The sequence below is a fragment of the Centruroides vittatus genome, unplaced genomic scaffold (assembly GCF_030686945.1).
Source record: "Centruroides vittatus isolate TY-2023 unplaced genomic scaffold, ASM3068694v2 contig_866, whole genome shotgun sequence".
In the NCBI taxonomy this organism is placed as follows: domain Eukaryota; kingdom Metazoa; phylum Arthropoda; class Arachnida; order Scorpiones; family Buthidae; genus Centruroides; species Centruroides vittatus.
The window spans coordinates 674,887-695,963 of NW_027122565.1; the positions used below are offsets into that span (position 1 = coordinate 674,887).

At 30.5% G+C, this 21,077-nt stretch overlaps 1 protein-coding gene across 2 annotated transcripts in view; it reads left to right on the forward strand.

Moving 5' to 3' along the window:
* The first annotated feature begins 1,709 nt into the window (after positions 1–1,709).
* LOC136982850 (histone-lysine N-methyltransferase SETDB1-like) overlaps positions 1,710–21,077 on the forward strand; it is a 99,996-nt gene continuing 80,628 nt past the window's right edge. For both annotated transcript variants that reach the window (XM_067279380.1, XM_067279381.1), the window contains exon 1: positions 1,710–2,259. In XM_067279380.1, coding sequence (XP_067135481.1) covers positions 2,105–2,259 — 155 coding nt within the window. In that variant the 5' untranslated portion in view covers positions 1,710–2,104. The remainder of the gene's footprint in view (positions 2,260–21,077) is intronic.

A 21,077-nucleotide genomic window follows, 5' to 3' on the forward strand; every position in this document is an offset into this window, starting at 1 on the left:
ATAAATTAAATTAATTCAAATATAAGTTTTATTATTTATTAAAAGAAATAATATTTCTCATTGTCATAACTATAGAAATGACTATTTAGGAAGACTAAACTAGAGTTTTTATAAATGTCAGTATTCTGATTAAATAATTATTACAGGACAAAAGTTGATATATTAAATATCTTTCATTCCTCAATAGTATATTTAAAATTATGATGCGTGGCGTATTGGTCATATTATAGAATAAACAGAAGTTTTATATAGTTTTCAATAGAATCATTAAGAGCTTAACGATTCCCTTTGATGTTTGAAAAAATTATTCGTATTTCCTATGTTATGCTCACTTTATTATAGCATTAAAATGAGGACAGGATGATTTAATTAATGAGTTGTTATGATTTCTAATTATAAACGTTTCGTTGATTAATATGAAGTCCAATTAAAAAACGAATAACAGGTTTTATTCCATATAACTTTTCAAATAATTTAATTTTAAAGAATCAAAATAAAGTAAAATTTATTAAAAAATTCAAAAAGCTCATCAAATTACTTAACAATAGTTTTTTTTAACGTAAACGAAATAATAATAATAAAAAAAATCCTCAAAAATCATGCAATTCAGTTAGCTTTTCCTAACGATGTTTTTTTCTAGTGAAAATTGATAACGAAATTTAATGCCTTCTTCTATTAGCCTTTGCGATATTTATTTACACGATAAAAGAACAAAATAAAGAAATTTCAAATCTACAGCCAAATCGAAGAATAACCGATCAAACCTACTCCCAAACAATGGGAAAGTAATACGTGGCAACCAACCATAAATCGGATCGAACAGCCAATCACCAACCGCATTCACTCACACGTGACCGAGCGCCAACGGGCAGACAAGGAGCGCCATCTTTGTCTCTTATCCCGTAGAGTTGTGACGTCATCATATGTCGAGATGGAAATTAAAGAAAACTCTAATCTTCGTATAAGCGTTTTCACCTGTTACGCTTATAATTAAATAAATATGTTTCCTTTTCTTTCTTCTATATAATTCCCAGCGATAGGAATAAGAGCAAAACTAGTTTTTTCGAAACTGTAACTGACCAAACAATTAAAATAAATAATAAACGCAGCTACTCAAAACGACATATTGAGTTGTGTTAGACATATTTTAGAAGAAAACACGTTTTATTTACGGAAAAATCTTCGTTAAAAGTATTAAAACTTATTCATCGACTGAATTCATTGAGAAAAGAAAGTTACCTTTCAAAAATTACCGTCAAAATAACCTTAAGAAACTAATTTAAACGGACTTTTGCAGTTTTATTTTGATTAATCGGGTATCACATGTTTTTAAAGCTCGTATAAAATTAAATTGATTGGAAGATTGAATATTAATAAGCAGCTCGAATAACGATTGGTTATGAGAAATAATTATAAAAAAATGTTGAAAGGTGAAACCTCGAATTAACGCTTTTATAACAGTTTTAAACCGTGTAGATCGTACGGTCGATTTCTATGATTTTTTTGAGGATAGCTTTATTACGCATGGCAAAATTCCATGAACGCGACTAGTTTAGCCTAGTCGTTGCTCCTCTCTTAAGTAGACTGGCCTATTTCCCGTTTAGGGGTAGGTACAGTAGTTTCACGCGAGGGGCACTTATGAAACTCGTTTTTTAAAAATTGGATAATAATCCGTAGCCGCGTCGTTAATTTAAAAACGAAATATATTTTTGTAAAACGACTTTTTTATTAGACGCGTTAAGCGTTGAGCAGAAGGTGTTATTTGATAGTCTTTTCCTTTCTACCCCCGTTACGACTCCCCTAAATGTTACTTCTTGGAAGGATTACTGATCGGATTTAACTCAGCCAATGATAATTTAGAAAGCAAAAATGGCCGATAGACGGACGAATAAGAAACGGGGACGTGTACGCATCGTACGGGGTGGCCCTCCCCCAAAGTGTATAACCCAGACCAGGCGCGAGTAGTCGATTGGTAGAGAATTTGAAAACGAGGTCGAAGTCGCCGTAAACACTCCCTAGACCCATTAACAATCTGCAAAAGTGGCGGCGATCTTGTGATTTCGAACCCGGTTGCTTCTTCATTTTTTATCGTTTTCGTTTCACCATGGAAAGTAAACGGTTCATCGGTAGGCCTAGGGGTACAACACCCGCCGAAGATGAACTGTTAGCTGCGGTTGCACGGCAATCGCCATCGTGTACTGCCATGGAACTGTTAGAAAGGCTTAACCTACCAGTTAGCAGGTCGACGATATATAGACGGTAAGTAACAGTTCCAAAACGCTACTTGCTATTGTTATTTATTGTGTGTTGTGTGACCTTTAAATTAACGAAAATAAGCTTTTTATCGTTAAGTTTTTTCCTTTTCCGTTCCTCTTTTTTAAACTAATGTAAATTTTCAAAATAAAACGATTGGTCGAGTCTTTTACACGTAACAATGCTAACAACACGTGGTGTTTTATACTTTGGTCACACTGTAGAAATAGATTACTAAATTATTTTTCATTATTAGATTGACGTGTACGTATTCCGGTATGGGACTATAATAATTTGCATCTGAGTTTATCATTATTATAAATATGCCAAAGTTGGCGTAAGAAGTATACTCGTGTATTTATGAATCTTACAGTATTGTGTTTTATAAAGGACAATTTCTTTTTTTGACGAAAGTTAAAAAGAGAAATGCTTCCGTAACGCTAAATATACTCGATTATAAGGCTAAATATGACATTTTTATTTAATATACCGTAAATGACAGTTGTTATTTGGTATAAATTTTTAAACGTGCTGTTAAGAAAATAATTACACGCATATTGAAGCATCTCAAAATTGAAGTGTTGGGCAGCCTGTAAGTGCGTTTTCCTGTTAGGTGTGGCTGTCAGTTTCTGTGTTGTTACTCTAATACATAAAAATGCATCACAGTTTATACTGTCTCGGTAATATAATTGAGTAAATTATAAGAATGGGATTTTTACAGTATAGCAATCATGTATCCAAAATAGTTTTATTTCTTCAATATTTTTTTTATAAAAAAGTTTATTAAGTTTTAAAGAATTTACTGTTTCTTTTACTATACGAGTTAATTTGATAAAGTAGTGCTATTTTGCATTAAATTACCATTGATATTAACGCGATGATATATTGGTTAGCGCAAAATATTTCTCTAGATAAGAATGATTATACGAATTATGTGTTATAGATGAAAAAGAAAATTGAATTTATGACGATTGTTTCAAAAAATCAGTTTCAAAAATCGTAAAATGAATAGTGAAGGGCAGCACGAAAGACTGAAGTAACTAATGGCGCAGGATACCTTCTTTGTTCGTCGATGTGGTGCCACCCAGAATAGAAAAGGCGATTGGTTGGTTATATCAAAGAAAAACATCTACCTCGTGACGTCACAGACGTGTATTGTTAATAAAATTGGAGTTTCCGTTCCGTAATGGAGTCGAACGACAGCCGAATCTTTCAAAAAGAATCACTGCTTCATACAAATACATTATAACACTGAAATTCGACTATTTACTTCTTATCCACTTATTACTACATGATAAACCGTTAACCTCTTTCAGCAAGTAAAAATTCAACACAACGAAACCGACGTTTTTGAAGGCATTTCGTTTCATAAATTAATTATTTATAGAACTGTATACAATTAAATTAGAAGTATAATTTTACTTCTACACATCACAATGCACAGGCGTCTGCTCTGTACCCAAATGGATTAGCGTGACCCTGTTAAGCAGATGAAGTTTATTATCGAAAACCAAAATTTTTTATGATCGTTTCGAATCTCAAAACTCTCGATCGTATCCGGCGGGATATTTTTGATCATTGAATATTGTTTATTTCTATATAATTGCGCCATAATTACCAAGCTTTAATTTTAGGAACACGAAAATCATTTTTGTAAGGTAGAATTATCGATTTCAGAATGCTGCTAATGCGAAACATTATAATTGGATCTCATTTCAATACGTATTTGTTTCGGAATTATGAGACTTTAAAATAGATTATTTTACGCTAGACTTCAGTATATACCTCATTCGATACACTTAATTTATGGATGAAATTGCAACATTTTGTAGTTTTCCTAGTTTAGTAAAGCAGGATAAAATATAAATAAAGAATAAAGGAAAATTTTAATGTTAATGCATTATAATTATTTTTCAAAAATATATATCAATTAAATATTACAAAAAGACTGGTGTTTTGCATATATCACTGAGTTTAGATTATTTTTTCATTTATATGTTCAGTACAGTACAGTAAACTAGATAATGTTGTTTTTCATATGGTAAACATGAATTTATCAAGGTATATTTAATATTGCTCTTGTTGATTTCAAAATATTCAGTTAAAAGGTCATACTAATTTTTTATTACTAAAGTATAAACTAGAAGTTAAACAATATTAAAAAGAATTCTGATATAACTGTTGCTTACAGTAAAATAGTAAAAGTATCCATCTTTAAGATAAGATGTTTTTCAGTGTATTGCTAATTGGATTGAACATCCTGTCTAATATGTCTTGTAATTTTATACTTTTTGTTTTGAAAGACCCCTAGACAACACAGATGTTATAGTGTCAGAATTATCTAAAAGATAGCATTATTTTAAGTCAAAATCTTTTGAAAACTTCATATGTAAATTATTGTTTACTATAATAAATTTTTAGCCTTAGTTTGTTGTAGTTTCTAAAAATTTAATATTTATTTACATGAATAATTTAGATATGAAAATAGGTAACTTTTTTTACAGTAATCTCATTAAATAAGATGATTCTTTGCTGTTAAACCTGTTTCTTAATACTGCATTTAAAAATAAATATTGATTTTATCTTTAATTGTTTATGATTTCTATAATTCTTGGTGTTCATTTATATCATTATCAGACTTTCCATTAAATATTTTAAAGAGAAACATCAGTTATTGACCCTAAATTTTGTCAAATTTTGTTTGAATAATCTGGTCTCTATTTTTGTTATACTAATAAATTCTATTATACAACTTTATTTAAAAATACAACTCTATTATAAAAACTTTATAATAATTATGAGTATTATTATATGGATTTTTGACTATAATTTTTGTTTCTCATAATCCCTAAATCTAGAATTAATTAGAAAAATTCAAATTCTTGTTTCTATTATGTGCTTTATGAGTTTAATAAAATAATTGCCTGGAACATAAATTACAGTATGATATCATTAAGGGTAGGCATTATTGGTGTTGCACCAATTTTGTATTTGAATTGAGCATGAAAAAAAGAAGACAGAAAATGACATTATTTAAGTATTGGGCCCTAAATAGTTCTGAAACTTGCACCGAGATGCACCAAATTCATATGCCAGAACTATTTTCAACCCCTCAAAGCATTTTAGCTGCTTTAATTTCAGTATTAATTTGTTTCTACAAATCTTCAGAATCAATTTTGATAATTTAAAGGTTGATAGGTGTCAAGACGGAAGTATTAATTTGTTTCAACTAATAAAACAATCACAACACCCATATTTTAAATCTTGGAGGAAGATTCAAAAGGAAATCACAAATCACCAACCACAATGTTGCCAAATTGGGCAGAAAGTAGCAGATTGGATTGGGCTAATAAATAAAGAACTACTTTTGCTACTAAATTTTTGTTTGTTGTTGATTATTTGCAAATTTTATAGCCATTAGAAATATTTTTAAAGAGCTACAAATATAAATTTGTTGTTTTTATAATGCCTGGAATGAAAAAATAGTTGTAAAATTTGCTATTTAAATGTATAATATATAATTCATTTTTGAATGTAAATTATGAAAGCTTGTCCTATGGAGGGTAAAGCCAAACATATCAGCATTTGTCAATTCATTCAACGATAATCATTATGGCTTGACCCTAGAGATAGACCAGACTCATGCTTCTGAGGCCCATTTCCTCGACATTAACATCAAGAGCGAACAAACAGCAATCCACACGGAAGTATACCATAAACCAGGGTCGGAACATCTATATATACTTGCAGGGTCACGTGAGGGCCTTAATTAAGAGGGCCTACACACACTCGTCTTCTCAGACAGCTCTCCGAGCCGAGCTGAGGCATATTGAATATATATATATAGCCAAAGAACATGGTTATTCTGCCATCACATGTAAATTGATCCACAGATGGCACCATTGCCAAGAACTAGACCCAACCCAGGCACCAAATGAAGTTTCACCTGGTTTCATCCCAGTTACATACAATTCGTACCTTAAATCGCTATACTCTGCAATACCTGTGAAAAAGAATATTTGCATCGCTTATAGAAGATGTGCTACAATATTTGACATTTTATGGAACAGAAAAAGACACTCCCAACAAAGAACGACTCCCGGGTGTCTACACCACCCCATTCATGGACCATAGATGGGACAGAAGCCTAGTCTACGTAGGATCCACCAAGCGCTCCCTAGAAGTGAGAATGAAAGATCACACAGCAAATATTCTACATGTGAGATCACCTCTGCTCTAGCCATCTGCACCTCAGACCTGGGTGTAGAACCAATGTTCAATCAAGTGAAGGTGATCCACACTATGCAACACGTACACCATCGTAGATGGCTAGAGGCTATTTACATCTGCATGGCTACACTCAAAGATCATAATTGCATTAACCATAAGGATGAAATCACTCTGTCAACAGCCTGGCAGGTGCTCGTAGAAAAGAACTTAAGATAATCTACAGTGGTTAAAGGGGTACATGCCCAAATGATGTTATCAATATCCACGCGATAGAGTTCTGACTGGTGTTCCAATTGAATTTAATTTGAATTGCATTTGTTCAGGAGTTATTAGTTACCTGAAGAAGAACCCGAGAGTTCGAAAACGTTTGTAATGGTCTGTTTATTAGAAGAGCACACCGGTAACAGGCTCAATGGTATGTTTGTTTACTTTACTTCGGTGTAGTATCACTGTTGTTCAAATAAGAATTGTTGTATACTTTTTAATGTAAAAAATTTGGAAAAAATTTAGTTGTGTATAAAACTATCATGATTATTCAGTCATTATTACTGAATTAATGAATGATTTTATGAAGCAAGCGTCCTTATATTTGCACCAATTTCTTCATTTTTAAATTTACTACACTGTTTTGCCTTTCCTCTTCCAAATGTCTATCAATGGATATCAGAGTGAATATGAATAAATGAAATTTTGATTTATTTTATATAAAATATTGTCTTTTGCTGACATTAAGCTGGTATTACTCAATCAGAATTTGGCATGTATTGCAGAAACTATTTCTTTATGCATTTGAATTTGTTAGCTGTCAATGAATGAAAAGTTTAGTTGAAATGATTTATTTTGATATATTTTAATTACATGTTATTACATATATTAAATAGTTCTTAAAACAAAAATATTCTATAAAAATTATAATTGCTCCAAAAGTTCATAGCTTTATCATATTTTTTGAATTTTTAATAATTTCAAAGATTGTTTAGCAAATATATATTTTGCATTATTTTCTTTAACATTGTGTTTTATTTTCAACAAACATAATTAATTCATTTTATATGAATTCACTCAATTTTTCAGATCCTTTGAGAAATCCATTCAAAAGTTTTGAATTGTCCAAATTTTGAGGTCATTGATTCTTCAAAAATTTTGTTTGCAATTGTTTGTAGTTTCTTTTCGTTTTATCTTATCTAAATTGATAGAAATTGATTGTAAGGGTCTAAATTTAATATATCAGCAGTAAAAAATTTATTTTATTTGTAAATTTTTACAATTTTGTAATTTATTATAATTACTTGAAATATTGGTATCATTGTTGATCAGTATTTATACTAAGATTTCTGAATAACGTTCCTGATTTCAGAATCAAGAACAAAAACATTTTGAAAAAGAAAAAGAAATATAACTGTTTTCTAATATTCTGTTTATAAATTATATTATTGTTAAAAAAAATTATTCATTTTGTTATAACAGAGTATTTTATTTTCATTTAAAACTAGTTTTGAAAAGATAGAATTTTCTATCTGTTCAATTGATAATTAAGAATTGATTTTATTAATTGAATTAATTGTCTAAATAATTTGTTTAATTAATGATTTTGGTTTTTAAAGTTTGTTTATTAATTATTAATTCAAATTGTTTTACTGAAATGCATTATTCAAGAAAATGTTTGATTTAAAAGTTATTTACTAGTGTATATTTTTTAAATTCACATCACTTATGGAAAATGTTAACTTTAATATTAGTATCTCATTTTATTTTTTTTTCTGTCTACTTATAGTTTTCAGTTGTTAGTCTTAGAAATAATGAATTTATAGCCTCAAATAAAATTAAATTCATACTATTAAAGATTATTATTTTTGTTACTGTGTATGTATGAAAGGGTACTAAATTATAAAAACAATGTCATATTAAGATGATTGTTAGGAATGGAACTTTATTAAGACATTTGCTCTTTTTTATTATATTCTCTTATTAGCTGGTTTGATTTCTTTCATTTTTATGAAGCAGAAGAAACTAAAAGCCAAAAAAACTTGAGGTCATTGCTCTTCTTATTCTGGATCTTTTTCAATAAACTAAATTACAAATGTATTTGAAATGTTATTTGTATAATATTTAACTGCATATGAATAACTTAATGTTTGTTACAATATTTTGAAACTTGAACAACTTGAAACTTTAAAACTGAATAATGTTAAAGCTGTTTTATATCAATGTATAATTATAAAGATGGCCCATGGATATATTTAATGTCCCATGTTTAATATATTTACATATTTGTCCATAAACAGATTATGCTGAAAATATATTTTTTCTTTTTTATTTAAATTCTAGTTAAATACTGTATTAATGTTATTTATTTTTCAGGTTAATTGTCTAAAGTTTAGTTATAGAATTAAAATTTGTTTTACCTTATGTATAAATTTAATCTGGTAATTTTTGATTAAAATTATATATATTAAAAAATATATATACACTCAAACCTGTTTTTGTGCAGTCTTTTTTTGTGCGATTTTTTATTTGTGCGATTTGTTTTATGATTTTTTGTGTGCGATATATGAATTTCAATTAAATTGGTATACTGCACAAAAATAATTGCACAAAACACATTGCATGTATAAAATATCGCACAAAAAAAAGACCGCACAAAAACAGGTTTGAGTGTATAATAGCTTTATAAATCTTCCACAGAATATTAGAAATTAATATAATTTTATGTTCTTATTCAGAATTTACTATTGAGAATCAGAGATAATTAATAAATAGAGTGAAAATTTTCAATTTCTTCAACTCTTGTCCCTTTTGGATGTTCTGACTCCTATTTGAACATGTGATATAATATTAGAGTAATGACATAATTATTTTAAAATTTAAAATTATTCAAAAATTTAAGAATAATTAAGGTTTCCATAAATTTTATTAGACTGACATAAATGTATGAAGTCTAATCCAGCAACTTCAACCTTTAAATTTCCGGTACAAACGACGAAAATTAACAGAAAAAAACTAACATTTTCGAATCTCCATCGAGATCTTCCTCAGGTTCGTTAATGGAATGTCATGAGAATAGAACTCTTTTGAAGTTCAAAAAATCGAACATCTCCAGCGTGCGATGACGATGCAAAACATAAGATTGATATAATAGACCTGAGTCTACTAACGTAACGTCGCAAAATATTAATGCAGGAAATAAAACCATGTCTACCATCGTGGATTGACCTCCGAGATGTATCGCCACGTGTACGATAAAACGTTGCTGTCTTTGTAATTAATGCATTTCCCCGATTTGGTAGCTCTGTAAATCTCCAGGGTCTCCAATGCCCTAATGTGGTCCGTTTTGAACGACTTCTTAATGAGGGTGGCGTTATCGAAGTCCGCTTTTACATCAGGGTCCGTGGCATACGTCGACAGGGCGGTGGTGTGCCTTTTTTTGGCAACGTCATTCTTATGTTCAGAAACCCTTTTTTGGAGGGATCTCTTGGTAGAACCAATATATACTAGGTCTCTTTGGAATCTGTGGTCTCTTAACGGGATACTATAAATGCCCGGTGCCCTTAAAATGCTCGGTTTGTCCTTGGCGTTTCTGAGAAGCGAGTAGATAGATGGCGTTCTCGTGTACGCTAACTTGGTGCCCTTCCTTAGCGCTATTTCCCTGTACAAGGAATGGAGGTCTTTGTTGTATAGTACAACCGTGTGCTGGTCGGGGCTCGAGTTAGGATCACTCCGCCCTGCGGAGGTGTGATGCGCTGTGTTTATATTACAACACTTACGAGATTTATAAACGTATGAAAATATTTATAAAGGAATTGAGATAGTGTAGAAATTAGAATGTATACTGTACTTAATAGTTACAATATTACTTATTATTGTTAGAGTATACATTCATATTTTGCAATAAAGCAAAGAAATTAATTGCTCAGTAAATAAATTCTAACAGATTAATATTGGATCTTCAGTTGTGTGTCTTAATGGTTTACTACAGGAGATAATTGATTAATTACAATTTTTAGTTAATGCATATTCTAAAATCTGTTTATCAATACTATTTAAAAATCAGTTTTTTATATTTAGATTACTTGTTTGTTTTTGTTGAAAATAGAGTAGATTGTATTTTATTCATATTACTTGCTTATTAATTTCTTCAATATACATTTCAATATTTAACAATTAATGTAATAATTTTCTCTTTATTATACACAGTTAATGAAAAAGGAGCAATTACTGTACATTAAAGCATAGTAAAGATCTATATAAATCTGCTCATATAGTTTCATTTTCCTAGTTTTATTTATCAATATTTGATCAAAATATTAATAGTATTTAGTAATAAAATTTAATATGTGAATTAAATAACTATTAATTTAAGTAATTATTTAAAAGTCATGTATATACTTGTATAAATATCTGAATACTTGAAACGTAAATGTACATTTCAAGTATTTAGAGATTTATGATGATGATGCTTTTTGTAGAAATTTTGAAATCATTTATTAATATTGCATTAAAGTTGAAAATATCAAATAATAATTGATTTTTATTCCTGATTTATTTAAAATATATATTTCTATTTATTTTCAAAACATTTATTACATTTAAATTTATTGATTGTCTGTATATTTAGAATAGCATTATTTAGCATTGAGTGATTTGAATTCAGTCAGCAAAATTTTTTTGTGATTCATGAAATATTCATAACAATATATATAAAAAGATTTTTCAATATTTTAAATTCTTATTTTTAACTTTATGTATCTATTATTAATTGAAAGTGTATACAGTGTTAGACAAAAGTATTGGAATGCATTCAATTCTTAATAATAATAATAATAATGTATAAATTTAATAGTTAAAATTTAATTTATTTTAATGAACTCATCAAATAATAATGCTAAATAAAAATATTATTTACATATTTTTAGTATTTGAAAACTTAGAAAGTACACAAAGTCACAGACAAAAACCCATTTACAGTGTTGTATATGACAGAGAACCAACTAACGTTTTCTGTCGTATACAACACTGTAAAAGGTTATTGTCTGTGACTTTGTGTTACTACAGTGTTAATAGTAGAAGATGTTTATTGTGTTACATAGAAAGTATTTGTATATACATGATTTGAATTCACACAGTGGTGATATTTATGCAAATTAATTTCATTTACATTTTATTTATGCCCAGTATGGTAGATATATGAATTAGAATCAACAACTGTAGTGCCTTTTGACCGGTGTGCTTCTTTCGTTACGCCTGAGGAAGAACCCAACGAGGTTCGAAAATGTTTGCGATTTACAGAGGAAGAGAGAAGAAGCACATCGGTCAAAGGCACTACAGTTGTTGATTCTAATTTATTATTACTCCGGTGTTTTTCCTTTATATATAGATATATGAAATCTGTTTCTTTTAACCTTACAAGTTGTGAAAATTATTGTTATTTCAATCTACTTTCTGTTATCACCAAAATAAATAGCAGAGGCACTTAAACAACAATGGAAGAAAAAAATCATTACACATTTACATAGTTTTAACAATTCGTATTCAGAAATTGAGAAAGTAGCTAAAAAGAGTAGATTTACTGCATTTTTCACCAGATGCTCGCCCTCTGGTGTTTAAAAGTAACACTATTCTATCTGGGTCATTTGATTCATTCTTATGTATTATCAGCAGTAAAGATGAATAGCAATAGAAAAAGCAAAGCTTTCTGTTGCATTCCAAATTGCAATTTCAAAGCCTTAGGGAGCCTAATATAAGTTTTTGTCTATTCCCACATGAAAAACATGATTATTTGGAAATCTGTCAGTTATATTTATGAGCTTCTCTGAATTCTGAAAGAGTGGATTAGACTGTTAAGAATTGGAAGTTTCCCAATTGTCTAGCTTTACATGAACAAGTTATGCTGTTAATTTTAAAATATATTTTCTTAAAGTTTAAAATGCCAGTAATTTTGTGTGGGACACAGGGTCGGATTTAAGCATTTCAAAGCCGTAAGCTGAACTCTGAAAGTCCCCTTACCAACCCTTCACAATTTTAGAAGTCAATCATGAAAAGAAAAGAATTAAATCAGACTGTCTCTGATTCAATATGGATATTGAAAGAAAAAGATGTGAGGTTTCACTAGTCTTCTGTTTTATAACTGAATTTAATTAAATTTTTATGTCCATTCCATTACAAGTCTTTTTTAAAATTGGTTTTATCAATTTTTTTTCTAAAAAAGAGCTTATGTTAATTCTTAGAAAAAAAATGAAATACTACACAAAATAAAAAGTAAAATATATTCTGTTGGTTTGTAAAAAATGTTTATTACAAAATTTGACCTCAATTTTCTTTTTTGTACAAAAGTTTAAGGCCCCTTGAAAGTTGAAGCCCTAAACAACAATTTACATAGCTTTTTACTTGTAAATCCAACCCTGATAGGACAATGTCAAAGCTGATTGTTTTTTAACACAAAGGGCACAAATATACAGGTAGGCCTCCTACAACGCGGTTTAGGGTATTTAGAAACGAATTATCTTTCACATAACAACAGAAAAATTGCAACGGATCACATAAGTGCAGTGGAACTTGATGGAACAAGCTCAGATCTTGAAATAAGGCCAGTCAAACATTCTCGAACAACTGTAATAAGTGATGATGAGAACTGAATTTGTGAGCATAACATTGTTTCTTTTTGATTTTGACTTGAAATCATAATCTTTTTAGTTTTTATATGATGATGAATTTTATTTAAGCTTTTTATGTACATAAATTTAAAAAATGATGAAAATGTTACACCATAAAAGGTAGTTTCTTTCTTTTTAGAACTGAACCCCAGTTTTTGTATTAAGTTGATGTCTTCTATAACGCAATTTTCCACAACGTGGTATTTTCAAGGAACGTATCTACCATGTTGTAGGAGGCCTACCTATATATAGAACAATCTTGCTCACTTGTTTAGATACCAAATAATGACGTGTCCTGCTAGCAATAATTGTTCTCCTTCTATAAAATTTCTCTATGAACAGCTACAAGCAGCATATATCATTATATAGGACAGTAATATATGATTAATTTTACATTACTAGTTACAAGCAACCTAGATACAGTAGCCATTTTGTAAAAATTCAGCACCCTCTCTAGTTCGTGAAAAACGCGAATAAGAATTGAGGAGCTGAACTTTTCAAAATATTAGTCATTATTGTATTTTGTACAATCAACTTCTGGCAAGACTTTTTACTATGACAAAACGTGTTATATCCCCTGTATTATTGCTGTGGAAAAATGCATGTATATTGAAAAAGTGTCAATTCAGTTTGCTTACAAAAGATGCAAAATCATTTTTATCCAATCACCATGCAACAACTGTTTGAGTGTTAATGTGGGTCTGTAATATGGCTACTGTCTACATAAATGTGATATGTAGACAGTAGCCATATACTGTTTCTTTTTATATACTTGTTGCTTTAGTTACTAAAACTAGTAATGGATGTAAAGATTGAAGACTAATGGTTTGCCTGTTGTAACAACTAAGAGAAGAAAATGTAAAGGAAACAAAGAAGAATGGTAAAAGCATATAAGCAAGAAAATTTGCTATAGTTTGATGGGAAAGATACCAAAATAAGTTAGTCATGAAGCAAGTTACTTTTGTGTGAAATCTCTAAAAATTGAAAATATTCAGTTTTCTTTTGATAAATTTCATGAAAATACAGACATTGTATCTAGGTGTAATTTTATTGTTTCACACTTGAAGCTGACTGAACCAAAGTGGTCATGTCCAGGTCAAAGTAAATTTAAGTCACAAAAAAGTTGAACATATTGGAATCTGAGTGTCAAAGTTATGAGTGGATGGCTGCTGTAAAAAATTTTATGCAGACTGACTGCAGGAGTAGTTGTACAATTATCATTTGGTATTTGACTATCCTGTTACTACAAGCTTCTGAGAAAAAGCAAGCAACTATCATCTGTTCCTCAAGACGAATTTATGAATAGTTACAATTTTCCGAACAATTTTTAAAAGTAACTGAAATTCCATACATTTCTGAAAATTTCAAACAATTGGCAACTACATGCATATACAGTGGGGCCTTGCTTAATGAGCATAATTTGTTCTAGAATCTTACTCATAATGCGAAACACTCTAAGTGAAACAATTTTTCCCATATAAATTAATATAAAATACGATAATGCGTGTGAATCATCATTTTTTCTTCTAGCACAAAATGTGAATTCAATTTGCAGAAAACAAAAAAAAATCGAAAAAATATGTCTCATAAACACGCCAAACAATATGCCAAATTCTTGGGCTATGTAAAGTCTATAATTAAATATTAGAAATAAATTAATTTGACTAGTTAGGCAGTTGTGCTTCCAACTAGTCAAATTAATTAATTTCTAATATTTAATTATAGACTTTACATAGCCCAAGAATTTGGCATATTGTTTGGCGTGTTTATTACTGTATATAACAAGCGATGGTTGTTGATGTTTATACGTAATATGTGTGAACACAAGTTTGGAAAAATGTGTGATAACAAGTGACACTAAGATGCTAGTGGAATGAGTTCTGAACACAGACTGATGGAGCATGCGCACAATTTGGAACTTCCTCTCTCCTCGTCATTTGTTATGCAAAACATTGCTCGTTAAGCAAGTAATTTTTTTACAATTTGTTTTGCTCATTATGCAAGATGCTCGTTAAGCGAGGTTCCACTGTATAATAGAGTAGTTAAACATTACACATATGACATTGACTACTCTACATCACCAATTTAACTTTACAGTAATGTTCTTAGTGAAGAGTTAGAAATAGATTATACATACTTGATTAGAGATGAGGCTTACTTGAAAGTTAGGAAAAAGCTAATTTTGGAATGCAAAGGCTGAGAAATAGAAAGACAATTTTTAGAAAGATGTTAATAAAAATTGTGGCACTTTTAAACATTTATTCAGTCTTCATTCTCTTAGTCACAATAATATTTTATAATAATGGCTTTTCCTACTAGAAAAATTATTGGTACTAAAAGTAAAATAGAGTAATAGTATGTTGTACTGTACATAATAAATATATAAAAAAATTCAGACATAACCAAATTTTAACAACCAGGGCACTAAAATACTAACTGAGAAAGTAGATTTAGTGGTAAAAGGACCAAATTAGCAACATTGGGTTTTTTTTTTTTTAATCTTTACACTCTTTGGGCACTAAGATGGCTTCTTTATTATGCTTATAATGGTTTCACCCAGACCCACACTGAGTTAGCTGGGTGATGAGGGATGGGACCTAACATATTCAGGATGGATTGCCCTAAAAAAATTCTGAAAGTTTTTCTGTCCAACCAGATTCATTCTCAGGTCTTTCAGAGTGGTAGGATAACGATGACATCTTAACAACTCAGCCATACACTGTCATCAATACGGAACATTGTTCATTTGTTGTGAAACTGTGTTGTACTAGATTCTCTTTAGACGTGTTGAACACAAGATCGTGTTATTAACCAATCACATGGCTTCTTTTCCACCTTTATTTAATTGATACGGTATCTTTTACATGTTTTGGGCTTTTTTGCCCCTCATCAGTCAACAGTTTCCCCTGTATACACAGTATACAAACTTATTATGTACAAGTGCCATATCGGGGGGAAACTGTTAATTGATGCGGGGCAAAAAAGCCCGAAATGTGTAAAAGATATCGTATCAACTAAATAAAAATGGAAAAGAAGCCATGTGATTGGTTAATGACACGATCTCGTGTTCAACACTTCTAAAAAAAAAATACTGAACATGTTATTGTCAATATTTCAATGGCCTTAAGAAAACTCTTATTGCCAGACTTTCAGATCTTTTCTTGTACTACCAAAGCTATCATCCAACTAAAGCTGAATGATTATCAGGCTAGAAATGTTTACAGGACGTGGGCCCTGGATGTGTCCCCAGCCGGCGTTGTAATAACTATCGATGGTTATAACGTAAGCTTTATATACTGGAAGGGGAGATTGGACCGGAGGTCTGGGTAGCGCAATTGGCAACGCATCTGCACAGCAAGCAGGAGTTGTGGGTCAAGTTTCACTCCAGGCCAATTCTTTTCTTCCAGTACTTCTAAATTATTTAAATTAAAATTATTAAATTTATTAAGAGATGGTACCTAATGCCTAACTCTGGTGCCAAATTGTCTTATAAATTATTAATATTATATCCATTTCTAGCCCAATAATTATTCGGCTTTAGTTAAATGATAGGTTTAGAATATATCAGGTTTGATGATGACGTTTATTTATGTACTACCAAAGAATGGACGTCTCATATATCTTCCACATTTTGAGACAGAACTTTTGTACCTGGCAATTTTTCAGAAAAATGAATTTTGTTATTTAATCAAAAACCTAAAGCTTCTTACACTGTGTTTGTTGTAATTCTAGTATGTCAGGCAATGTTAAACTAAAAAAAAAAAAAAATGTTAATGTTGGACAGGATAATTTCTAAAAATTGCCATATGTACAAATGATTGTTAGTATTGGTCATAAATCCACATTTGTGAAGATAGTGCACTAAAGATGTTATATTATCTGAAAAAGGCAGAGAACTTCTAGCTCAGTTTGATAATATTGCTTTCAATGGCAAATTCTCAGCTAAAAAGACTGGGAGTTGGCAACTATCAATATATATTACTTGTAGAACTGGATGTGATACTAACAAAATACACTGAAGTCAAAAATATTCAGCAAGAACAAAGTTTGATATCATCAATGATGTGCTCATCTCTGATGAATGGAATATTAATTCTTTCTAATTCAAACTCTTGTTCTATCTTCCTTTTTGCATTCTATTGTAACTTAACCTGATGATGATTTGTTTAAGGGCAGCATTTTTGACAGATTTAGAGTATTTGATTTTCGCCTGAAGATGACAGCTGTAAGCTGTTGAAAGTGCTTGCGAGTACATGTGAAGTTTTACAAATCACCTAATGCTGCAACACTGATGTGTTAATTATTCACTAATGTATGTGGCTTGAAGTGTAATATTATTTTATTAAAATCACTTTTATCTAAATGAATGAGTTAACATATGCATATCACAGTCAGACGAATTTTCACTTCAAATTTTGAACTAACCAAATTCCTTAACATGTAAATCTCTATTTCCCTGACTGGGATAAATGTACACTTACAAACTGACGGGATTTTGAACTATCTGAGTTTGAATTAACGAGGATTTCCTGTACTTTGCATTTAGCTTTCAACAAAACAATTTGTGAAAATTTCACTTATTAACTGGAATATTACTTTCTTGGCTCTGTTCTGTGTAACAGGGAAAGTATGACAATCAGTGAAAAAATGAGCCCCAAGATTTTTACATTTTTGGACTTTGGAACCTTTAAACATCAATAAATGTAAAATTAATGCTATTAAATTTTGGTGGTTAAAGCTCGACAGGGTGGAGAGATAAAGGGGATTGTGTATCAATATCACAAATAGGATCAGACTTAATGATAATTTTATTCATTATTAGCATTTACAATTTTGCATAAAATCCATTCCTACCCTCAAAATTAAGCTTTTTGCCATTTTATAATAATCAAAAATAGAAAATTTTTTGAATTTTGGTGCCTTTGCTAAATCTAAGTTTCCTCAATGTGCCCTATGTCAAATTCTAACAACTACACTTTACAAAGTAGCCAATAACTTTTTTTTAAATTAAAGGGTTAGGACATTAGGTAAAAATAAATAAAACATGTATTTAAGTAGGCTTACTAGATGCCCCGCTTTAACCGAGACTGTCCCAGTTTGATGATGTCCCAGTTTGGTCCCTGTGTTCTGGCCAGTTTGTCATTTTGCCTTGGTTATTTGGTAAAATTTTAAAAATGCCAAATGTTCAAGAAGTAAAAATAGTGCAGCCTTGGGTAAAATGGCAATTTGGAAACTAAAATATCCTCTGTTACAACCACTGTTACCAATCTAAATATTTTGTATCTAGATCTAAGTACTTTTAATGTTGTCTAGATGTTTTCCTCCAAAATTTATATCATATGGCCTAATGAATTTAGATATTTTATTTTTTCATCTAGATATTTTTTCACAAACTTTATAGTAGCATGTAGCCTATGAGATCCTGATATTTTTATTTCATTTTTTAGACATTTTCTTTTAATTAGAGTTAGCAATACTAAAACTTACACTGGTCATGTCATTGTTGAACATTTCCTATCTTAGCTGAGTTCAGATTGCTAGTCGGCATGTGCGATTATCTTGAACTGTACATTAAATTAATTTAATCTCCAAAATGCCAGAAAGAAATTGTGTGTTTACTGATGAATTAAAAAAGGATTATCCATTTTTGAAAAAGTTTGTGATTGTATTGACAAAGTGAAATGTAAACTGTGCTTTTCAGAATTTTCAGTAACTCATGATGGGCATTCAGACATTAAAAATCACTTGAAATGTGCAAAACATAAGGCAAGCCTAGTAGCAGCGGAAGGAACTTCCTCAAATATATTGTCATATTTTAAAGGTACCGATTTACTTTCTGTTGTGAGTATTTTCTCAAAATTATCCTGGTTTGAGAAAAAAAATATTATGGTAAGTCTATATTTAAGATAACAAAAAAATGTAATTGAACAAATTCAACTAATTATAATTAGTGGGATGGATGAGCCTGTTGATCAATGTGCATTTTTTCAAATCTTGTAATCAGACTGGACACAGCCACCTGATATCTTTCTCCACATTGATTTTTGTGTGATACAAGGTGTGGCTATTAAATAACGAGACTGATGCTGCTACAGAAGAAGTACGCATGCGCCAAATGACAGCGACCAACAGCTGTTTAGCATGAAGCCTTTCCTTTCAAATGCAGCACCTTTCACTTCTGTAAATAAATCCGCATAGCCTTTGTTCGTATTAGAGTTGTTTTTTGTTTTGTCAGAAAAATGTTAAGTGTAACAATAGAGCAACCAATTGTTGTGAAATTTCACATGAAACTTGGAAAAACCACTACTGAAACTTATAATTTATTGAAAGAAGTGTATGGCAATGAATGTTTAATGCGTGTATATGTTTTTGAGTGGTTTAAGCATTTTCAAGATGACCAAGATGTTGAAGATGATTCATGCCCAGGTTACACTTCCACAACGATGACAATATTGGAAAAGTTTGTACTCTGATCTGATCTGACTGTCAGTTAAGTATTCATGCGATTGCTGAAACTGTAGGAATTGACAAATAATGCGTACGGCAAATTTTACATAACAATTTTAACATGCAAAAAGTGTGTGCCAAAATGGTGCCTAAAAATCTCACGTTTGAACAACAAGAAGCTTGCAAAAATGTTTGTACTGACACTTTGAATGCCATTGAAAATGACACAAACTTATTGGAAAGGATAATACCATGTGATGAATCGTGGTTTTTTTTACTTATGATTCTGAAACGAAGCATCAATCCATGCACTGGATGAGCCCAACTTCATCAAGAGCCAAAAAAATTCGAATAAGCAAATCAAAATTCAAAGCAATGATGATTGTTTTTTTCGATATTCGTGGGATTGTGTACCTTCACTGGGTTCCTGAAGGTCAAACTATTAATCTACATTACTACCTTCATATTCTTGCTGAACTCCGTGAAAGAATAAGGAAAAAACGACCCAAATTGTGGAAGGACAAGTCATAGGTTTTCCACTAAAACAATGTGCCGGCTCATTCTGCATTGTCTGTCAAGAGGTTTCTAGCCAAGTACAGCATCCCAGTGTTAGACCATCCATCTTATTTGTTGGATCTCGTGCCGTACGACTTCTGTCTGTTTCCTAAGGTGAAATCTGCATTAAAAGGAACAAGATTTGAGTCCTTTGAAGCTGTGAAAGAGAAAGCAGCATGCGTCCTGAAGGAGCTGACAGCCACTGTTTCGAACAATGGAAGATTTGCATGGAGCGTTGTAAGGATACAGGAAGGGTGTATATTGAAGGTGATAATAAGTAAATATGTATGAAATCAAAATAAAATGTTTTACAGCGTCAGTCTCGTTATTTAATAGCCATACCTCGTACTTTAGTTTTTATTACAGCAAAAGCTGAAAACCCAGTGTTGCACAAATAAGAAGTTGCAAATGGAATTAAAATTTTATGAGTTTTACTGCTCAGATTCAGGTTTTACTGATATTCAAAATTCAGTTAATTCCATATAAACCAATAAACTAAACCTTGGTAAATCTAGCTACAAATTTATTGAAATAAAAATGTTTTCAATCAGATTTTACTGATACCAAGGTTTAGTATATTGATTTATTTGGGTCTGTCCAGTTTTTCCACCTGCTTAAATCATTTAATTCCATGCTGCTAAATTTTGTTTTCAATGTATTGTTGCAAGACAACTTAATACAATTCTCTTCTGCAGCAGTAAATTCAGATGGAACACTGGCATTAAATGGATCTTGAATCCATGCAAATTTATTGATATCATCATTTTGAAAATATTTCTCAAACCAGATGATTAGCTGTGATAAGTGTTTTTCAGAAATGATTTTATATCTCAAGAAATAAATGCCATTGGAGGTCAGAAACTGTTGCAACTGTGAAAGGTTATGAGGTAAACACGTAATAATAAACAAAGAAATAATGAACAAGTCACTTTATTAACTGAA